This window comes from Actinia tenebrosa, unplaced genomic scaffold (genome assembly GCF_029948245.1).
Source record: "Actinia tenebrosa isolate PJP-AT-01 unplaced genomic scaffold, QUT_ActTen_1.0 PGA_scaffold4__44_contigs__length_22323623, whole genome shotgun sequence".
NCBI classification, from domain to species: Eukaryota; Metazoa; Cnidaria; class Anthozoa; order Actiniaria; family Actiniidae; genus Actinia; species Actinia tenebrosa.
Genome location: NW_028292581.1, coordinates 7550627 through 7571257, shown reverse-complemented (window position 1 = coordinate 7571257; position 20631 = coordinate 7550627). Strand labels below are relative to the sequence as shown.

Below are 20631 nucleotides of genomic sequence, written 5' to 3'. Positions count from 1 at the left end.
CTTCACTGTATAAACTAGAATTCGTATTAAGTAAAATAATGACCACAAACGATTCGCTGTTACAACTTTGAACATGGGTGCCATTTACGTCTTAATTCAGTCATCGTTACTTAGTTTTTTAATGGCAACTTTTTCATCCTGATAGGTTTTCTTAAAAAAGTGAGTTTTTTTAATTGATTGATTTTATGTTAGTGCTTCACGTGGACCCGGCCGAGAGCCGAGAAATGCCGATCATTTCTCGGAAGCAATCTATCGCCACCATTCATTTTAATTGGTCTATTCCCAGGGGAATGCGGCTAGCATCTGTTTACTGACACGAGATCAGCATTGACCGAGGCAATAATCTTACGCGAGCCATCCAGCTATTCATTGGTTCAATAGGTAAAGTCTTCTCAACGCCAAACGATAGTGTTGACGATCAATCGATCATTAATCTGGTGACGGACTGGTGACAAGCGGTTGGATGGCCTCGGAACCAAGTAAAGTTGGGTGCCAAGCGACTAAGCGTCTCACTCAGTTTTATCCCAAAGAGACTCCCTTTCTCCTCTAAAATCTCAAAGGAATTTGGTCCAGTATATACAACACACTGCTTACTACAAGTAGGTATATATATCTTGATAGATTGAAGTCTTCGAGGGAGCGTTATTTTGAAGTTCAGATCAAGAACACACAAGAGTTGGCATCCGCCATTTTAAACGCCCCCTGAAGACTTCTCCAGAATCCCTAAACAGGAATTTCTAGCACTTTGAATGTTTGTCAAAAGGCATTAAGAGAAGTATTTATTGTCTGCTGTATCTTTTAAGCCGTATTGTGGATTAAGATTTAGAGAAGGGACGCTGTTTTGGCCAATGTAAGACCAAGAGTTACTAGCTAGATACACTGTATTTCTAATGGAAAGGCTTCCATAAATACGTCTTGTCTAGTACTGTCATTATCACATAATCTAACATGGGTTTCATTACCTCACCAAGTAGTTCTTGAACTCTGCGATTTCTTTGGGGCTTTGAGTCGGACAACAAACCGCTTCTTGATGTCGTCTAGAGAGACTAGAGAGACCAATGTCCAACCAGGGAGCCAGGAAACCTCATCGGAAGGAAGTAGCCGTGTGCTACCTAAGAGAGACAAAAAACCCAGCAGTACTTCAAGATTCACATCTAGGAACATCTCAGCAGCTTCTAAAAGGTTGGCTATCTAGCTAACCGAACAAATAAGTATTATATATTTATTTTCTATCCAATTTGCACACAATTACCTATTTATTAAGGGCCCTATTTTGTTTATCAGTCAACTATCGCAAGTGTTTGACTGGTGGCACAAGACGGCGGCCATCACGCCTTCGTCGCGATCTCATTTGCATGTTAAGTTTGCAGGATTATTACTCGCTCGGTTTTCAAGAAAATCGAGAACAAAAACCTTTAAAAGATAAAATATGTATCTAAGATTTATTATCCGTTTTTAAGAAGGCAATTTTTTTAAAAGACGAGACAAGGGAACGCATTTATGATTAAGCACTGGTCGCTACCATTTGCCAGTTGACGACGCAAGTCTATATCGTAGCCAAGTAATTTGCATCAAAACTAATTAAAGTGTTTTCGCTTGGTAGCACAAGTCAGATCACAGCAAGGAGCGCCAAGCATTATCCATTTAATGCATTCTCCTGTCATTAATTGTGTTCAGCCAAATTTAACAACGGGTCTACAATGATTGCGTTTGGGAATCTAATTTAATGAAGCGACCAGAGTGGTCGGTATATCTGTAAGATATTACTCAAGGGTCATTCCTAAACCCCGGGGGACTAATTCTACTTAGCCTTTAGCTAATTCTATTTTTGTTTTCCAAATCGACTATTAATACACGTTTTTTTATTTTTGTTTTTTGTTTTTTGTTTTTTTGTGGGGGCTGCACGTTACAGAATACAGCGAGAATTAGCAGAAATAACCATGGATCCTCCTCCAAACTGCAGGTACGTTTTTATTGTTGGGAAAACGACGTGGGTTGCACTTCACTTGTATTGTGTAACATCATGATGAATAACCCAGATATGTTTTACGCGTTGGACGTGCCATAGCACATACATATACATTTTATGCAATAACTAGGATACCATTGGCGGTCCCAAGATTACTCTTAAACTAATTTCAATCTAAATTTTGACACGTGATTCGATCTCCGGAATTCAAGACAATTTTCATTTACAAACACACAACGAGCGATAGTCCCTCGACTCGCTAGACGCAAGATATAATACGAGCGGTATTTTGATTAGAGGATAAAACTGTTTGACGGAGATAATTTTCCTTATTTACTTGCACATGAAACGGAAATTTGGCGTCATGTGTTGACGTTTATGCTAATGTATCCTTCCTTTCACAAGAAAAGAGGGGAAAAAACACCTGCTCCGAGAAAACCGATAAAGAATCAAAGGCTGCCAGCCTGCTATAGAGTATTGCATATTTGATAGCGGTCTCTATGGAGAAGACTTGATAATTATAAATCCACAAGCAATGGCTTCGAACATCTGTGAATTACAAACGTACGCGACCCCGTTATTTTTATACCTCTTTCGTTTGTTTCTAGGGCTAAAAACGTTTTATCGATATCTAGATCTGTTGACACAATGTTAAGACAGCTGTCCTTCTCCACTGATCGTTAGTTCAGCTTTCATAATTTACATATACCTGCGTCTAGAGTTTGTACTTGACTGCAGCAATATCGGTTTATGTTATCAAAGCATTTAGTTGCAAAGTCATTTGGTAATCGTACTAAATCGTACTGGCTAGGGCAAAAGGTTAGGACTGTTGCCGGCCACAAACTTACCACACTGTCAAAAAGTTGAATTCCGCCGAGAGTTATTTATCGATGTATTGTGTCTTGATTATCCTAGGTTTTGTAATATCAAAGAAGCATTAGACCCCGTTATTTATCAGGATTTTGTATTTATATTACACTTGTTTCCGCCTGTTCTCGGCTAGCTCGCCACCTTTCATCGCCGGCCGTCAAAACCCCTGGTAGCACATGTCGTCGTGAAATTATAAACAAACTTTAATTATAAACAAACTTTATTCAGATCGCAATGATTCTTCTTTCTATTAGTCTTTTCAAGTATATAGTTGACAAGTATACCACGATACTAATCCAATGTCTGTTTAGTTCACTGATAATGTACCCCAACGATATTCGACGTCACCAATCCGATCCTTAGCTCTAGAACGATTTCAACTCTTCGTTTTTCCCGTGATCTTTTTTGACGTACTGTTATATATATTTTTCATTTAGATTAATCGATTACGACGGTCCGTGTTCTTCTATATACATTGATCTGTTCCATTCTTAAGGGAATTAGAAAATAAAAGTAAAGATAGTGGATCAAATATGAAATAATTAATTGTAATTACAAAGTTTACAAGTAACACAGATGGTATGATTAACCTAATGAATATTCAAGCCGGCCTACTTCACTTGCGAAATATTTTTAGTACGAAGACTGGGTGGTTATAAGAGCCTGGCTGTGTACTATGCCATTCTACCTGTCTTTCTAAACATGCGAAATACTTCAGAGGTTTTGAATTCACAACTAGCGTGATACATCGACCGGTCGTTCATAGTCCGACCTTGACCGTTATAGAGAGGGTCTGCTAAGTAGATGTAAGTAGATATATCTGATAAATCAATCGAGATGGCCATCTTTTCAATTCAATTTGTATTCCAAAACACCAGACAATGAATAATGCATTGTCCTTTAATAATTAACGAGCGTGAACCACTCTGTTTTTGTTAATGAAGGTAAACTTTATAAAAGCACCGAGAAATGGTGAGAGGATTTGATAGAATATGACAAGAAGTGTCACTTGTCAAGGACATATCACTCGATCTCTCTTCGATCGTAAGATGACTAATGACTGATCAGCCGTAAAACAAACTTGTTTCTTTGAAAAGTCACGCTTTCTCGCTCATCCAGGGCTTCTTTCGTCGTCATGTAGCTAGCTCGATATTCAACTTTACAAGAAAGAGGATTTTAAAATATTATCTTTCAGTGGAGATAATGTTTCTGTTACTGTGAAAATCGACTCGTTTCACACAAACATTCTTTAGAGCAGAATTTAAGTGATTTACGAAAATGACGAATTGAAATAAAATATAAGGATTTTACAAGTTTTAAGAGTCTAATCCGTTTTGAAATATAAATATCGATAATAAAATTCATCGTCAAGACAGGTGTTATGATAAACTAAAGTGGCCGTTGAACAAGCAATTTAATCAAAAGTTCCAATAAAAAGATAACTATTATTTGAAGACTATACTGTGTTTAGTAATGTTTTTTTTCCTTCTTCTTTTCTTCTTCTTCTTCTTCTTTTTTTTTTTTTTTTTTGTTTTTGTTGGTTGTTTTTTGTAATTGCCAGACACAGATATAGAATTCCGAAAGCCAGTATAAATTGCTTTGAACAACGTCAAACGTCTAGAAAGAAACTCAAACGTCCGATTAAAAACAAGTTTGTTAGAATTTTTCGGCGTATATTAGAATAATAAAGGTCAACATTAGAGTATCATAACAGCTCATGCGGCCGTGCCGTGCCGCGTCGTGCCGTGATCCTGACCGACCAGCTTGATTGGATAAATACTAGTAACCTCGTGAGCTATGATTGGTTCATTCCGGTGCATTTTTCGCATCCATCTGAACTCCACTCTATGAATTTCATTCCATTTTTATGAGATTTTTCTCACTTTTATGATGACCTGTTTCTTGCTTTATAGCTCTGGTTTACCGCCACTTTCAGTGTTATGCACATGCTAGAATTTTCCAATCTAAGACCCCCCCCCCCCCTCCCCAACGTTTGAGTATTGTCCGCTTGTCACTTGGTTTCCTCTTCTTTAACGACTTGTATTTTTGAATCCTTTCCAGTGCTGGTCCCAAAGGAGACAACATATTCGAGTGGTATGCTACTATTCTTGGTCCTCCTGAATCTGTCTACGACAAGGGAGTTTTCTTTCTCGACATTCACTTCCCTACAGACTATCCCTTCAAACCACCAAAGGTAAGAAATAAGTCTAAAGCCATCAGTCTTGCTAGCCGTTAGATGTCCCCTCAAATGCCGATAATTAATAGGGGCTTAAAAGATTTGCAAAATCTACAACCGCGACATCAACTGGAAGTGTAAAGAACTTTACTTTGGGGTTTCGAAAGTCTGTCTTTCTTGGAATGAGTTGACTTTACTGACAATATTTTGAATAAAATCTCCAACGAACAGAATCCCAAAGAGAAATTAATTTACTTTCTGTAATCGTCGTCGTCGTCGATTTCGCAAATCCTATGTCCTTAAAATAGTGTAGAGACCGGATGAACAGAAGGTCGTGGTGATAAAAGCACTCAACTGAAATATCTGTTGAAATTAGTGGCACTACGTCTTAAGTTGCCGTAAATAGATTGCGTGACGTCTGTGCTATGTCAAGAGAGAGTGGCTTGCATTATTAATAATAATAATAATAATAATAATAATGAAATATTAATTTATTTTCCAAGGTGTCGTTTAAAACAAGAATATATCACTGCAACATTAATAGTCAAGTAAGTTTTTTATCATGACGCATACATTTGATATCACTGGCAGATCTCGGGGATTAGCACACCGCTTCCATACCCTCCATATCCATCCATATTTATTAATTAATTAATCAATCCTCATTTCCCTTTTTTTCTGTTTCTCCTTGTTTCCTTCATATCCAAACATAAAACAAGTTCTGACGTGCATATCGCCCTCTATTCTGACGTATCAACACGAATTGCAAGTAAAAGCTATTTTATGTCACACGTAGACTTGCAATCTTTCTATCAGGATACAATTTTAATTTCGTCCTTAGATTTGTTTCGTATCGGGCCGTTACCTGATTTCAACACTTGTAGAAGCGATCGGAATGCTGAAACTAAGATCGAGTTGAGGGTCATTTTAGTGTCATTCTTCGCACGGCATATCAACACTCGTACCCTGCTTAGCTTGTTCAGTATACATCGACAAACCCTCAAGAGAGCTATCATCATGAACACATTCTTCATAAAACTGATCTTTTTGATAGGGTACAATCTGTCTCGATATCCTCAAAGACGGATGGAGTCCAGCTATGACAATATCTAAGGTTTTATTATCTATTCGCTCGCTGCTAGCGGACAGCAATCCTGGTTAGTATATCTTTATATGATAGAGTAATGGGGTCTGGGGGGGGGGGAGTGTGTTAGGAGTTGGTATTTCAAGGTTAACTTCATAGACTTCATAATCCAGTTACAGCGTTTCTCAATCACACGCGCGAAATCGTAAAAATTTCTATCGCGACAAAATAAGGTTTTGGTGGACGTCAACCAAAGTGTTTCCATAACATTGCCGGAAAACACAGCTTTCGTGCCTATGGAATGTTGTGAAAAAGCCTTGATTGACGTCCACCATAACCTATTTCGTCGCGACGGCAAATTATATACGATTTCGCGCGTGTGATTGAGAAGCACTGAAACGACTTTTGCTCAAATGTTTAAACTGTTTTTTGTTATATTTTTTCGAACCTTTGCTGGTAAATAAAGAAAAGCTACTCAAGGGAATGACGCATGGCGTGAATTAATAATAAATGCATGGATTAATTCTAGTTGATATTTGATCACAAGTTTACGCATCTTCCGTTCAAATGGTAATCTGCAAGCTTATGTCGACAATCGAAGATTCCCATCGCTTTACTCCCAGGTCTCAAAATATTTTGTAACTAATCTCGGTAGATAATTGGATAGCCTTTAATATCACTCTGAATGTATTATCTTCCCGACAGCTGATCCTCTGGTTGGAAGCATCGCCACACAGTACCAGACAAACAGAGAAGAACACGATAGGATAGCAAGAGAATGGACTAAACGATATGCTACATGAAGAATCAAGGGCGGTTTTCACTTTACTAGGGTTGTTATGGAAGTATAAGCACAGACGCGAAAATTCAATGGAAAACATTCATGGTTTGCTCTCATTCCCAAGAGAGTCGAGACATTCGCCATGCTGGTGGTATATTAAGTAAACTAGTGAGAAATCTTGTTATAAACCTCCAACATGGCGGCGATGACGTAATGTGCCATTTTATATATTTTCCTCAACCGGTGAAGACCAAACAAAAATTATATATAAATCTATAGGAAATCATTATGGTATATTAAATATTTATGTACATTCTTTAAGAAAATGCAAAACAATACAACAACAAATTAAAGATGGCACTAATGCCAATTAGAATCAAATTAAAACGGCTTCGCCCATCTACGTTAAAATTCATTTATAAATTATTTTCATGTGTGATTTCACCATCTAACAAGTCCCTCGACTAAGCTTTTATTGCCTAGCTATCTGTCTTGAATTTTGGAAGGGAAGGGTGGATGGGGGCTGCTGCGTGAGTGCATCACCTCCTCTCAGAATATTTGAAGACGACTTAAAGAATAGTAAATTGACGCTTCTTTCTTTCTTTTTTTTTTTTTTTTTTTTTTTTTTGATTAGCGAACACTCTAAACAAATAGCATTGCAGAGGTGACTAAGCAAGAACTAGATATAAGAAGATGGCAAAGGTCTTGGGTCATCTAATAAAATTAAATTTCTGCGGTTAATAATATGAACGAGCATCTGTTTCTAATTAAGCTCAAGTCCTTTCGACTCTAAATAAATCTAAAAATACTTCTTTTTGTTAATCTTAACTTTTGATTTTAGTACTCTATAACTGACATAGAGAGTGTGACCCTCTGTGTATTTGTATAACTGCAATACAGTAAAATTATGAACAAATATCTTATTAATAGTTATTGATGTAATCTAAAATGTATCAATGTCTGGAAAGCCTCATTTTGTAGAACTAAGTATCACTTTGTTGAATTTATGATATTTATATAACTATTAGTGACTGACGAGAGTGCAAACATTATAGAGCGCATACCATATATCCGTGCAAAGTTCTAACTTTAAATTATACAAATTATTGCAAAGTTTCGTAGGTCTACGTTCTACTGAGGTCTACTGAACTTATTAATTTGTGCAAATGTGTGCAATTTCTTACGAAGTTTTTCAAGGATACATGGTGTGCACTCTATTTGGCCATGAAACAGTAATACATATAGAGTGAAGGCATTTAACCCGTGAAATAAAAAATACTAGTCAACGTGTAATACTGAGTCAAATAGACACAAAAGAAAACAATGGAGTTAGGGTCTACTAAAGTGTGTTAGTTTAATGTCTATTTCACAGGTTTAATGACTTCACTCTATAACACTAAAAATAGCACTGATAAAGCAATAGAAAATACTAGACATAGCACTATTTTATACTTTTCAGTTTAAAATACATTTAGTAGTATTTGAATGCCTAGGATTTTAAGTGTTTGCACTCGAGTTCCTGGACTAAATATGATTCAATATTTTTTGTTCATTTGGTTTCTAGTCTTTATTTGACTTTTAGACATTCACTATTAGATTACTAGTAATGGCTTACGAATCAAGACTGACATCTCTAATGCTTAATGGTCAAGAACCACTCCTTAATATATCTTACATTTATAACATAAAAAGAGCAAACTACATGCATCCTTAGCCGTAGATAGATAACTTGGAAGTTAAGTTGGAAGTTAAAAGTAAATTTCCGTTCAGTATTTTTGACATGTTGGATTTGCTGCTCTTGATTTTTGCTGTCATTATTTATGTGTCAAATATCAAGAACGATGAAGAGGGACTCTTTTTTCTTCTTCCTTCCTTCCGTACTCATCTTTTTTTCTCTCTCTCTCTTTTTTCTTCTTCTTGCTTGCAATTTTTAAGTTTGCTTGCTAAATTTTCTTTCCGCTCTTTTTCTTTCTTCATTTCTTTCTTTCTTTCTTTAAGAATTAAAATCTAAAAACTTTACCTAATACATACCACTCATCAAATGGATAATTTTAACATAAAATTTATAACCAGATATTCCCTCAATGCCATAAAGTATTTATACTATTCTAGTGCCTATTTGCAATAAAAGCCTATCTTGTTAAAGAGGCTTCTGATCAAGGAAGTACTTCTTATATATGGATCAAGTTTTTAGGATTTCATTCTAGTTTGACCGGGGAATATGGCATCGTAATGCAAAGCGACTGTTATACTCAAATCTCGAACGTAATTTTTATGATTAGGAATACCTTTTCCAAAAACGCTTTCGGCTATCATAGATATTATATCCGGATTTTTGTGATACGTGCCTTTTTATATGCTGAAGTCTCCGATTCTTTGTTTGACTGAAATCTTTGTCCGCCCAAAAGGTTAGGAAAACATCTTTCTTACAGTACTAATTACAACTGAATGACAACCTTATGTAAAATACTAGTCATAGGTTAATATAAAACACTTGTGAATAAGTCTGAGAGACATTAAGTCTGGAGCTGACCGTTTCGGGGGTGAATTTAAGTTCGAGGAGTTTTGGTGATGGCGTCAATTTTGACGAAGAATTTTTGTCATTTTTTTCGTGTCATTTTAGCAAGAGTTTCAGTGATAATAATTTTATCTTTCGTGTAAGTTGGCTCGTACAGCTAACTTCATTTGATGGAGTACCGCCAACATTTTTAAAGTGTACACGTTCTTCTAGAGCATTTTACATCGGTCCTTGAAAAGATAATAAGCATAATGAAGAGTTATAGACACTAACTCCATTGTTTTCTTTTTTATACTATTTTATTTAATGCCGGTCAAGTAAAATTAACGTGGGCTTTACGTATACATTCATTATATTCAAATGTTATGATGCGATTGGACTCGACTTATTGGGTGAAAAATATTTGCAAAAGTCATGTTTATGGCATAGCTTTGGCGGTTTATTTTCAGCACAATAACGTCGCGTCTCAGGTCTTTTCTCTCAGTCTCCCTCTCAAGTGATAATGAATCTTTTCACTATGGTTAATACAAACAAACCCGATAAACAATAAGCTTTTGAATTTCTGCATGACATTAACATTCATAAGTAATAACATCCGTTTCAGGATAAACAAAAGCAGTATTAAAATTTAAACACTCTTTTTGTTTGCATTATGATCAGGCAAAGCTACGCTTCACTCCACATCACTGGTTTAGGCTTTGGCAATTATCTCCGTCTGTTGTATTCATATAATTTTCAAATTTAGATCAGAGATGTTTGTGGTTTATAGAAAGTGTATTATGATTTCATTTTATGTCATAAACTATAATAAACTATTATAAACTATTATAAACTATTATAAACTATATATTAACTATAATGAACTATATATAAACTAAATTAACTATATATGTTTTGAAGTCTAATATTGTTGAATCACAAAGCAATCTTTGGCTATAAGTTCATGATCAGTTATGTAGTGAGCTAAATTGCTTTTAAAACGTATTTTGCCACTAAAGGTGTAAATTATAATAGAAAATAGTTTATCGTCTTGTACACTTATAATTGACTGTCAAGCTAGTTAGTTTGTAATAGGTTATGCATGATAATTTACCGAAATATCTAGTTTATTGTCACAATTAATTACCATCATTATCTATGATAAATGAGCATAACCACTGGAGGGAATTAAATTACCTTAAATGCAAACAAAGTACTCTTTCTACTGGAAATATTTTTTTTATGGATTTTAAAACGGCTGTCTAATGATACTCTGTACTTAATGTAACCTGATACATGCCGGCAAAATAAAACATGAAGCTTTAGCTTTTGAGGAAATTAAAATTGGCTTAGTGTGTCATCTCAGAACAAGTAGTTCTCGTTTTCGCTAATCCGCGATATATCTTATGAAATATATAAAACATATACGCCAAAAAACTTTACAGAACAAACCCATTCCACTCAACGTGTCAGTGTTTTACGTAAAGAGAGAAGAGACATCCTTTTGATGTGGGTGGATGTCTTCATACAAAAATATTTACATAGCTCTTTCGATGATATCTTTATCCCGTACAGTAAACTGTCCTTGTATTGGATGCTGAACGAGTATTTCACTCAGCGTCTGCGTCTTCCATAGCAATGGAGAACCAAAAAATATAAACTTCGCTTGCATTCTAATTGAAGCGCATTGTGTTTTTTGAACATCACAACGGGTAGCAAGATTAATTCCAGAGCTGGAGAAGAATAGTTCTTAGATATTTTAGTATCATATTTTATTTATTTAGATTGCAATATATTGGGTACATATTCTGAGTATTGTATGATTGGGTTTAGGGGAAGAGCAAGACTTAAAAGGATGTAACAATATATGGATTTGAACATTCAAGAAATCAGTGACATCCATGGCAGGTGGTTTTGTATAAGAGTTCTGAGTACATCAACATTTCTGTCTTCCAGTCTTGGCTTTGAGTGTTTTAATTGTCAATTCATAACAAATCTTCAATCCCTCCCTAAAAAATAAGACTCTATTTCTGAAGTCCTTGATATTTATTCTTTTTACGGCAGTAGATTACATCCTTTAATAGAATAAATGAGTTTACGTGGTCAGGCTTTTCAATGTCGAATGAAACGTAACTGATGCAATAAGGAACAGTGTTTCTGCCATTATCCTTCAAATCCATAGCCTGCCGCAAGGTTTCCATAACAACATACCAGCTGTCCTCCGGTGCTTTAGCCCATAAGTAATTGAATGAAGTCTTGTGATTGGCTTGATTCGCCAAGAGTTATATCTTATTCGAGAAATTAGAGTTTTAAACGAGACGTCATTTAGCACTAGTGACGTCAGCTATTGACATGCGAACTTGACACCTTGTGTCCACACTTCAATGCTGCCAGGCTCTCAGCGTCCAAGCTCTTCTCCTTCTTATATTCTCAGGCTCCGCTCTCCTCGATTTCTGGTTTAAACGACTCGAATTTGGTATCAAATTGTTCTTCTGTTCCCGAAGAATCCACAGGTATATATCTTGTTGGATTTCAAGCTTGATGGAGTGAGAACGGAGATCACCAAGATAGTCGACCAGCGAGGCTGATAACCACGGCCATATTCTCTTTCCTCCTCCTTGTCCTTTTAAGTAAATCTAATTGGTTTGAGATCACCAGTCCGCTTTGTCAAGCTCTTTGGTCATCAAAATGGCCTTGATATATCAAGTATTGTATGAGAGTACATGGATGTAGTTGATGTAGCCAAGAAGGGCAACGCGAACAATCTCTAGGGAGGGATAGAAGACCCCGAATCAGTCCTTAGTCAGACTTACTTAGAGCCAGTCTCTGTTTAGTCTTTTTTCTTGATTCTTTTCTTTATTATGGTCTCTTAAGGACGAAGAATGTCAAGTTCTGATCCAGCTGTTCGTCCACAAGCCAACGAGAGTGGAAACTCAGGATCAAGGAGGGCCTCGAACAAGAGAGAGTCCAAGACTTCATCACCACGATCCTCTAAGAGTATCTCCAGTGCAGCGAAGAGGTACTGTTGGATTCTGAGTGTTCCGACTCTTTCTAGTTAACACCTTGATCAAGATATAAACTAACTTCGAGCCTTATACTGAGGATATACCTTAGTAGTGAGTGGTTAGAACAAGCTAAGCAACAATTGAAAGATAGAGAGTGAGTGTAGGAACACAGGGTAGGTTCGTAAGTAGGTGGGCGGCACTAAGGCTAGCAGCCATTTGCATGCTAAGATTCTCGTGAGTTTATTAGTGATCCTAAATAAACTGTTGGCCGATAATTGTGTCAGGTTAGAGATACGTTAATGCAGTAAATCTGTGTTGAGTTTAAAGACGAAATATATTAATCATCGCGAGAAAGAGATGTTGGAAGTATGTGGTGTGTGTGGCTTCGGAACTCTCGGCCTTGATTCAACAGTCTATGCCTTTGTTTGCTTTTTACCCTCGGGCGTTTTGTGGCTAATCTTTTAAGAATCTGTCTCACTTGATATCTTGCTGTGTTTCAGGATTCAAAGAGAACTGGCCGAAATCACATTAGATCCACCACCAAACTGCAGGTAAGGTCGACATCACGATAAAGTCAAACTTTTCCTGCTGTGCACATCTAAATTAATAAGATATTGACGCGATCTGGTTCTCTTAGGCCGAGCTTGAGGATTCGTACGCGTTTTATTTACAACAAAAGATTTGCGGGTTCTTTGTCTCGTTGATTATACGCTTTGTTTGTTGACGAATCTCAATGTTCCACGCCGGCGAAGCGCACCTCTCAGAACAACCTTACATATGCCTATCAAACCCCTCTTCAAAGGAAATCCCAAGACGGTTAGTCAGTCTGCTCAGACGAGATATTACCTACGCCAGACAACATTTGTCCTCGATTGTCCTATCAAATGAAAAGCACGTGTATTCTGAGTTACCAATAGTAAACTCAAGAATATATTGACATATACATAGAGCTGTACGCCGGCTAAGCTAAACTGCGTGGTAAACATATAAACTTATTCTTTCGTTAGCTTTTCCAGTTTTTGTTTTTGTTTTTCGGTAAGGCAACGTGACTTCGAAAATTCCTAAAGACAGTTTAAAAAGATTGCGTGCCCTACCTGGAAAGTGACCTAGAGTTGAAAGCGTTGACAGCAGAGCTGTTAATTCTCTTGAAGACAGAACATATATGTACAGTCTGACATGCTCTAGCCGTGAGCTATGACAGAATATATACCCGTACAGTCTGACATGCTCTAGCCGTGAGCTATATATGACAGAACATATACGTACAGTCTGCTATGCACTAGCCATGAGCTATGCCTCTCTAGCTTCTCGGCTCGAACGAGACTCGTAGATAGTTAACTATTAAACAAAATAGCCAGCCATTGACATAAACTGTTCTCAATGTAGGCTGGAGATGGGATCAGATACCGTGAGCTGATTAGATACTATAGCCAAAGTATCATCGACCTTTTCTACTTTATCAGGATGTCACTAATCATAATTCGTCGGGATCAAATGACGCTTTAGGAATCACAAAAATCTAAAGGGTAGAACTCCTGGTAAAAGTCTGTACCGTAGAGCTCTTTGCTAGATAAACTCGATGACAATACCTTAACTTCGTTATGTTCAGCCGGGGTGCTTTGTAGAGCTTTGTGATTTCGTATAATGAACTATTAACGCTACTGGTCAGATGTTATTGTGAATAAGTGCCGTGTTTGATCAACAGTCGGATTTATAAGTCTAGCTCGTGACTTCTGCCTTTTTATTTGTTTTGGACTAATTTAGCTCGGCAATATGGAAAGCAATTCAAAGCCCCTTCCATTGTCCCAGCCACGCTACAGTCTTTATACTTGTGCTACATATGAATGCATTACGGTGGAACCCAGATCTTTGCTGCGACGAGATGGAGCTGGCCGGAGTCCTACCAACCGTTTACCAATGTGTTCAGTTCAAAATTTATATATATATATATATATATAAATTCCAATAATAATCAAATGATAAATAAAGACAAGAGCCTTTTTTTAGCATCCTACTGCCGTCATTTCTCCAAAATATTCAGTCTTAAACTCATGTCTACCTCATTAACTTCTCCATTAAAATTCAAAATGATATCATTTTTGTCGCTTATTTTGACAATGTATTTTCTTCATTATTCCATTGCCTGTCTTTTAACATATCTGTATGTTCGTTTGGTTGCCATAACGACCGCTCTCTGCTTGCAAATCCTTCTTAACAGGTGTAGAAATAGGAAAGACGAAAAAGTTAAACTTCGTAATATATATATTATTCACTACATGAGTTTCAGGTTTCTAGGTTAGACAGCATTTCCTGAGCCATTCTCTTTGATTACAAACTTGCGCACTTCAAAAAGAATAAATCCCAGTAGAAGCTATTTTCAAATAGGAGCAAACTGAATACTGTCATAATCAAAATTCAATCCTTCATTCGTAAGGAAATAGAAACAAAACAATAAGATTAAGGTTTGCTAATGCCGAGAGTTAGATCAATATCTCTTTCACGAGTTTATTGAATTATTTTGGTGGATAGGAAAAGAATGACAAGTGATTACAAATAAAGAAAAGATAACAATCCGATTAAACTTTTTTTACACTTTACAAAGATATTTTAAAGTTATCTTATAAAGAAATCATATTTGCTATCAACTCATACGCTCTTTCTGGATATCTGTCTGCGAGATAATAACGGAATTTTTGAAATTTGAAAATTTGAAAATTTCAAAATTTTAACCAGCTAGTTTTGGAACTGTGAAGTCGAAATAAAAAATGATTCATGCATATTCACTGCACTCTTATTATTTATTTCTTTTGTATACTATTACACGCTAGAGAATATAATGTATAACATCGATAAGACTCGAATATTTTCTCTCGCCGTCAGACAACATCGATTAGGTCTATTTAAATAACTCGAGAAAGACATGAATCAAAAGGTCAAGCCAAGTGATTGATTATCGCCTGAAATGACCGAACTACACCTAAGCTATACTAATTAGAGAGATCTCTAAATATCTTGTCTGGAACTCTCACGGCCCGCGGCGAGAGAGACAGAGACAGAGAGACAGAGAGACAGAGAGAGACAGAGAGAGAGAGAGAGAGAGAGAGAGTGAGAGAGAGAGAGAGGGAGGGAGAGAGAGAGAGAGGCCAAGTTATGGTCCTCAACTTTCGGTCTTTTTCATATATCTACTAGAATTTTCCAATCTCGCCGGCAGTTCCCCCAGTTTTTAACTATTGAAGGTGCTGCACGATGCTTGCCTCGTTCATTTTCCTCTTCTTTAATGACTTTGTATCTTTGAATCCTTTCCAGTGCTGGTCCCAAAGGAGACAACATATTCGAGTGGTATGCTACTATTCTTGGTCCTACTGGTTCTGTATACGACAAGGGAGTTTTCTTCCTCGATATTCACTTTCCTACAGACTACCCCTTCAAACCACCAAAGGTAAGCAGAAGCTTGTTGAGGGTAATTATTGTTGTTGTCTCTGCCTTTCGGGCATAAAAAAGAAATTCGAAACTAAAGAAATGATTTATCTTATAATTTCTCTCCCCGTTTCCTTTTCCTCCTCCTGTCCCTTTCCCTTTACTCTCCTTCCCTCTATCCCTTCCTCCCCCCTGTCTGTTCCTAGTGATATTGATGACAGTAGCAGCTATATATTCAGTATATCATACATGTATGACAAACGATGTATGAAACTATTACAACGAAAGAACTAAAATAAACTACAGTAGGCTGTTTGCATGATGGTGCATGATGGTGTCATTTTACAGTCACTACCAAGATGCTTCGCGAATCAGTTCTATCTTATTCAAATTTAACTTAGTCTCCTACGCAGCCGCTATTAGTTTCGTTACGCAACGCTGTACTCCCCTAAGTAGTGGCCGCTACTTAGGGGAGTGAGCGTGGCGTGACGATATAATAGCGGCTGCGTAGGAGACTAAATTTAACTGAACAAAAGAAAGTGTTCAAGGGATTCTGGTAGTGGTACCATGATGCAAGTGTCTTATTTGGCAATCAGAGTTCGATGACTGAAATATGAATGGGTGTTGCTATTACTGGTTCATAAAAAGCCATCACGGTTTTTAAACTGAAATAATTTTTCTTGCAAGGTAAACTTTAGGACAAGAATCTATCATTGCAACATTAATAGTCAGGTGAGCAGACTTCTTATTGCTTGACTACACTCAGCTGATAAAAGTCTTTGAATCTCATTATCTGCTCCAAATGGGGGTCAAACACTGACCACCACCATTTGCTGTCAACCAGAAAGAATTCTATTGAAAACTTGTGATTCAGTTGATGAACATTCCCCACTAGACAGGAAATGATGTCTAGTGAAACCCAGCAATATTGTCAGGTACCGACTAGCAGGGAACGCGGAGACTTCACCTTTCACCATACTATAGCCTCTTATATTTCCCAATCTTAGCCCCCCCTCCCCCCTTTTTAGGGTGGTCCGCGGTCCTTGACTAGTCATTCTTCAGAGCAAGGACTGACCATTCATGCATGATGGGAGAGTTTGGGTGTTAAAAACTGACCAGGTTAAATTATACAAGCAAAATATGAAGGAAAGGAAAGGAAAGGAAAGGAAAGGAAAGGAAAGGAAAGGAAAGGAAAGGAAAGGAAAAGAGTATTGGTTAGTAATCACAAGCAGTGGTGTTGCATGAAGGGAGAGATATGTAGCTGCTCTTCGACTCTAAGCAATGCATAAAAGTCTACTCAAGTTATAAAATACTAATACAAACTCGGTTGCCTCTAGGGAGTAATCTGCCTTGACATCCTCAAGGACAGTTGGAGTCCAGCGTTGACCATATCAAAGGTTATATTATCTATTCGTTCATTACTCACAGACTGTAATCCTGGTAAGTTTATATATAATATATCCAGTAGAGTATGAGTCTAGTACATCATTAACTACAACTACCAGAATCCCTTGCACACTTTTTTGATCAGTTATTTAGCACCATGCCCAACGTCTCACTATTTTCAAAGCCTATCAAATTTGGATACAGTGTTGTATTAAATGATAATCTTACGTGCACACAACTGAAGACCTTAAATTATCTCCGATTTAATTTTGTCTATCTATGCCTTAAACGCATACGTATTACCATACGAGTTTTGAGATAATAGGTCGTTTGCACAAACACCCACAATGCTTTGTACTCGAACATCCACAATGCTTTGTACTGGAACACCCACAATGCTTTGTACTCGAACACCCAAAATGCTTTGTAATAAAACACCCACAATGCTTTGTACTAGAACTACCACAATGCTTTGTGCTAGAACACCCACAATGCTTTGTACTAGACCACCCACAATGCTTTGTACTGGAACACCCACAATGATTTGTACTGGAACACCCACAATGCTTGGTACTGGGACACCCACAATGCTTTGTACTGGGACACCCACAATGCTTGGTACTGGGACACCTACGATGCTTGGTACTGGGACACCCACAATGCTTTGTACAAATGGTTTGTGCCTTTGTTTTCAGCTGATCCTCTGGTTGGAAGCATCGCCACACAGTACCAGACAAACAGAGAAGAACACGATAGATTAGCTGAAGAATGGACAAAGAAATATGCATCATAACTAACGTTCTAGCGCCATTTTCACTGGCCCTTCTGTTTAATCGTTATAGTCAGTACTACGAAGCCGACACTTTATGTAAATAGCAGGTTGAGCCATTGTATGATATCGCAAATGGATAACTGCATACCCCTGCAAATAACAAAGTTTATCAAACTGCTAGTTGTGTAACAAGCAATACATGATGATAAATACGTTTAATTAATCACCTATAGCAACGAGCTTTAAAGTAAATCGGAAACTAGTCTTTATGCAAAGAAGTGAGAGAATTTTAACGCTACTATACAAAACTACACTTCTTTTCCTCTTAAGGAATCCTTAAAATGGTCCACTTCATCTGTAATATTGTCGTATTCGACTCGTAGCTCATGAAGTTGAAAGGCATTATTCTTTTCAATATAAGGGAATTAGTAGGATAATATTAGGGAATTACAAAAAGAAATGTCTTTGTTGCTGCTTTTCTTCATTATTTCAATAAGATAATATTTTGTCTGACAAATAGACCACTTGCATGCGACGTCAAAGGAGCTCAATTTGGAGTACAAAACAAAAGAATTCCAATCTCCTGAGGATTGGAAACCTATTGTTATGTCCTCCGAATTGGAATGCATTCAGACGTGCATGCTGCGAGGGGTCTACTACAGAGTAGTAGTATCTTAGCCAATCAAATCGCACAATATGCAATACTTTACCAGTTTCTTTAGACCAAAATATAATGACTCTATATTTTTTGTTTATCCACTAAATTTAGAGCAGTTTACGCATGACTGTGAAAAGCTCCTGGCACGAACGCGGTCGTGATAAAGCAAGGCATACGCCACACCAATCAAATTGCGCGAGAATTTGCTCTCCATCCAATCAAATACCTGGAACACGGCACGAAGAAGGTGTTGGTGGACGTCAATTACCAGGCGTTTCCATAACATTGTCAAAAGCTATAAGGGCATGTCCCTATAGAATGTCATGGAAACGCCTTGATTGACGTCCACCAAAAGCTTCTTAGCGACAGAAACAATCGTTAGAGCGGCGCTAGCGCGCATGTGATTCAGAATGGCTGTAATAAGTCCTAGAAAACATCGCGGTCACTGCACGGCACTCTTACGGTACTGAGCTTTTCATGTCCTACGAAAACTGCTCTAAGATTATATGAACACTGATGTATCTATGCAAGAGAGGTAGTAATTTATTTTGAATTTTTGATTCTTCTATGGATGAAATATCCCTCTTGATATGTCATTTTGCACTCCTTCCCGTCTCTACAAATAAACAGTCAATCAAACGTTATAAAACAGTTGATTAAAAACGACACTTAAAATTAAAGCCTGTATATTTGTTCGTTTTACTTATTTCAAAACACGTGCCATTCTCTTGAGAAGATTCTTTGCTTGTTTTGTATTCATATTCATGTGTCTTCTCATGTACAACCGTTAATTAAGTAGGAGAGCATGCAGTGCACACGATAAACTCCTACAATAAAGTAATACTTTTTGATAGGGATTTATTCTGATAAGTTCATCATTTAATAATTAATTATTTATTTATTTATTAAATAACTTTTGGCAGGATTTATTTTGATAATTTAATAATCTAATAATAAATGAATAGACCCCTCATAATTACATTGAGTGGGACTTTTTCCCATTTCAGATCACGTGTCATTCTCTTGAAAATAACATTCTTATAAATAATTTCTGAGGAACGAAAGAGTTATATGAATGCAACGGAGAAATACTTAATCTTAATATTACTAAAATCTCGTTTATCTTGCCCTTCCCAATCCATCCACTGATAAGACCAAATTGAAATAATTGCAGAGAAATAGTTGCCCTCCGCCGCCGTCACGTCATTAGTTTGGTTCCCAGACCCTCACGACCTCACGAGCCTAGTCGGCTTTTGTCTGCTTGTCACATTCGTGTGCATTGATTTCCAAAGTGGATCGTTTGAATAAAAGACCATATTAGTAGGGCACTTGTGCCCGGCTAGAAGATTAGAGACATTAATAAAGTTATTATTATTATTATTATATATATCGAATTAAAAAAAAAAAAAAAGAAAGAAAGAAAGAAAAAAGAAAAAACGAATTTAACATGGTAAAAGGTAAATCGAATCTTCTATTTGGACGGCTTTTTCGCGGCTTTAATTGATTCTAGAAACACCCAACGGTTTAGCTTTAATTGGTCATAATTACAAAGTTGCGAATAAGGATTATCGGATAATCTTCTTTAAGCAATCGGTACGATTTAGTCAAAACTTATTAATTAATGTGAATCTGCTATTCGAATTCTGATTGATTAAAAGAGACTGCATATGAAAATCTCCTGGCCTTATATCAAGTTTGTGCATGGCTAATTCACACATCAATTAAATCAAAATTATCGAGCGTGTTAGGTTTTGCAGAAGGAGAAAAATTGGACACCTGGAGAAACACCCTCGAATCAACTGAAGGTAGGGACGTTATAAACTGTAGGTCTACTCACACGTGATGGCGACTTCAGGAATTAAACTTGAGACCCCAGAGGCGAGTGTACTATCGCTACTCCACCCTTGATAGCGGATTAACCTTGAAGTTCCTTTAACGAATTCCTATTTTAACTATTACATGTCTTGTTAATTAAGAGAGACTTCTTTTCGTATTCAAGCAGTGAGCGCCAAAAAC

At 37.0% G+C, this 20631-nt stretch overlaps 2 protein-coding genes across 3 annotated transcripts; both read left to right on the top strand.

Moving 5' to 3' along the window:
• The first annotated feature begins 389 nt into the window (after window positions 1–389).
• Window positions 390–8659, top strand: LOC116297372 (ubiquitin-conjugating enzyme E2 E3). Of its 2 annotated transcripts, none has more exons than XM_031705590.2 (7): window positions 390–599; window positions 975–1182; window positions 1913–1963; window positions 4901–5033; window positions 5519–5563; window positions 6070–6172; window positions 6805–8659. In XM_031705590.2, exons 2-7 carry the CDS (start codon window positions 1031–1033, stop codon window positions 6900–6902), a joined length of 582 nt encoding a protein of 193 aa, XP_031561450.1. In that variant the 5' UTR covers window positions 390–599; window positions 975–1030; the 3' UTR covers window positions 6903–8659. The 2 variants fall into 2 exon arrangements, with proteins under 2 accessions (XP_031561450.1, XP_031561449.1); XM_031705589.2 differs by having other exon boundaries at window positions 391–599; window positions 972–1182.
• Window positions 8660–11734: 3075 nt separating this feature from the next.
• On the top strand, window positions 11735–19295 carry LOC116297371 (ubiquitin-conjugating enzyme E2 E1). Its single transcript, XM_031705588.2, has 7 exons — window positions 11735–11890; window positions 12252–12396; window positions 12883–12933; window positions 15689–15821; window positions 16487–16531; window positions 17137–17239; window positions 17881–19295. Exons 2-7 carry the CDS (start codon window positions 12260–12262, stop codon window positions 17976–17978), a joined length of 567 nt encoding a protein of 188 aa, XP_031561448.2. The 5' UTR covers window positions 11735–11890; window positions 12252–12259; the 3' UTR covers window positions 17979–19295.
• The last annotated feature ends 1336 nt before the right edge of the window (window positions 19296–20631 follow it).

Excerpts from the sequence above, each read along its gene's own strand:
- LOC116297372 (XM_031705590.2), top strand. The coding sequence starts at position 1,031 with ATGTCGTCTAGAGAGACTAGAGAGACCAATGTCCAACCAGGGAGCCAG. Across the intron at positions 1,964-4,900 it reads GATCCTCCTCCAAACTGCAG|TGCTGGTCCCAAAGGAGACA; the intron begins GTACGTTTTTAT and ends AATCCTTTCCAG. Across the intron at positions 6,173-6,804 it reads GCTAGCGGACAGCAATCCTG|CTGATCCTCTGGTTGGAAGC; the intron begins GTTAGTATATCT and ends TCTTCCCGACAG.
- LOC116297371 (XM_031705588.2), top strand. The coding sequence starts at position 12,260 with ATGTCAAGTTCTGATCCAGCTGTTCGTCCACAAGCCAACGAGAGTGGA. Across the intron at positions 12,397-12,882 it reads ATCTCCAGTGCAGCGAAGAG|GATTCAAAGAGAACTGGCCG; the intron begins GTACTGTTGGAT and ends GCTGTGTTTCAG. Across the intron at positions 16,532-17,136 it reads ATTGCAACATTAATAGTCAG|GGAGTAATCTGCCTTGACAT; the intron begins GTGAGCAGACTT and ends GGTTGCCTCTAG.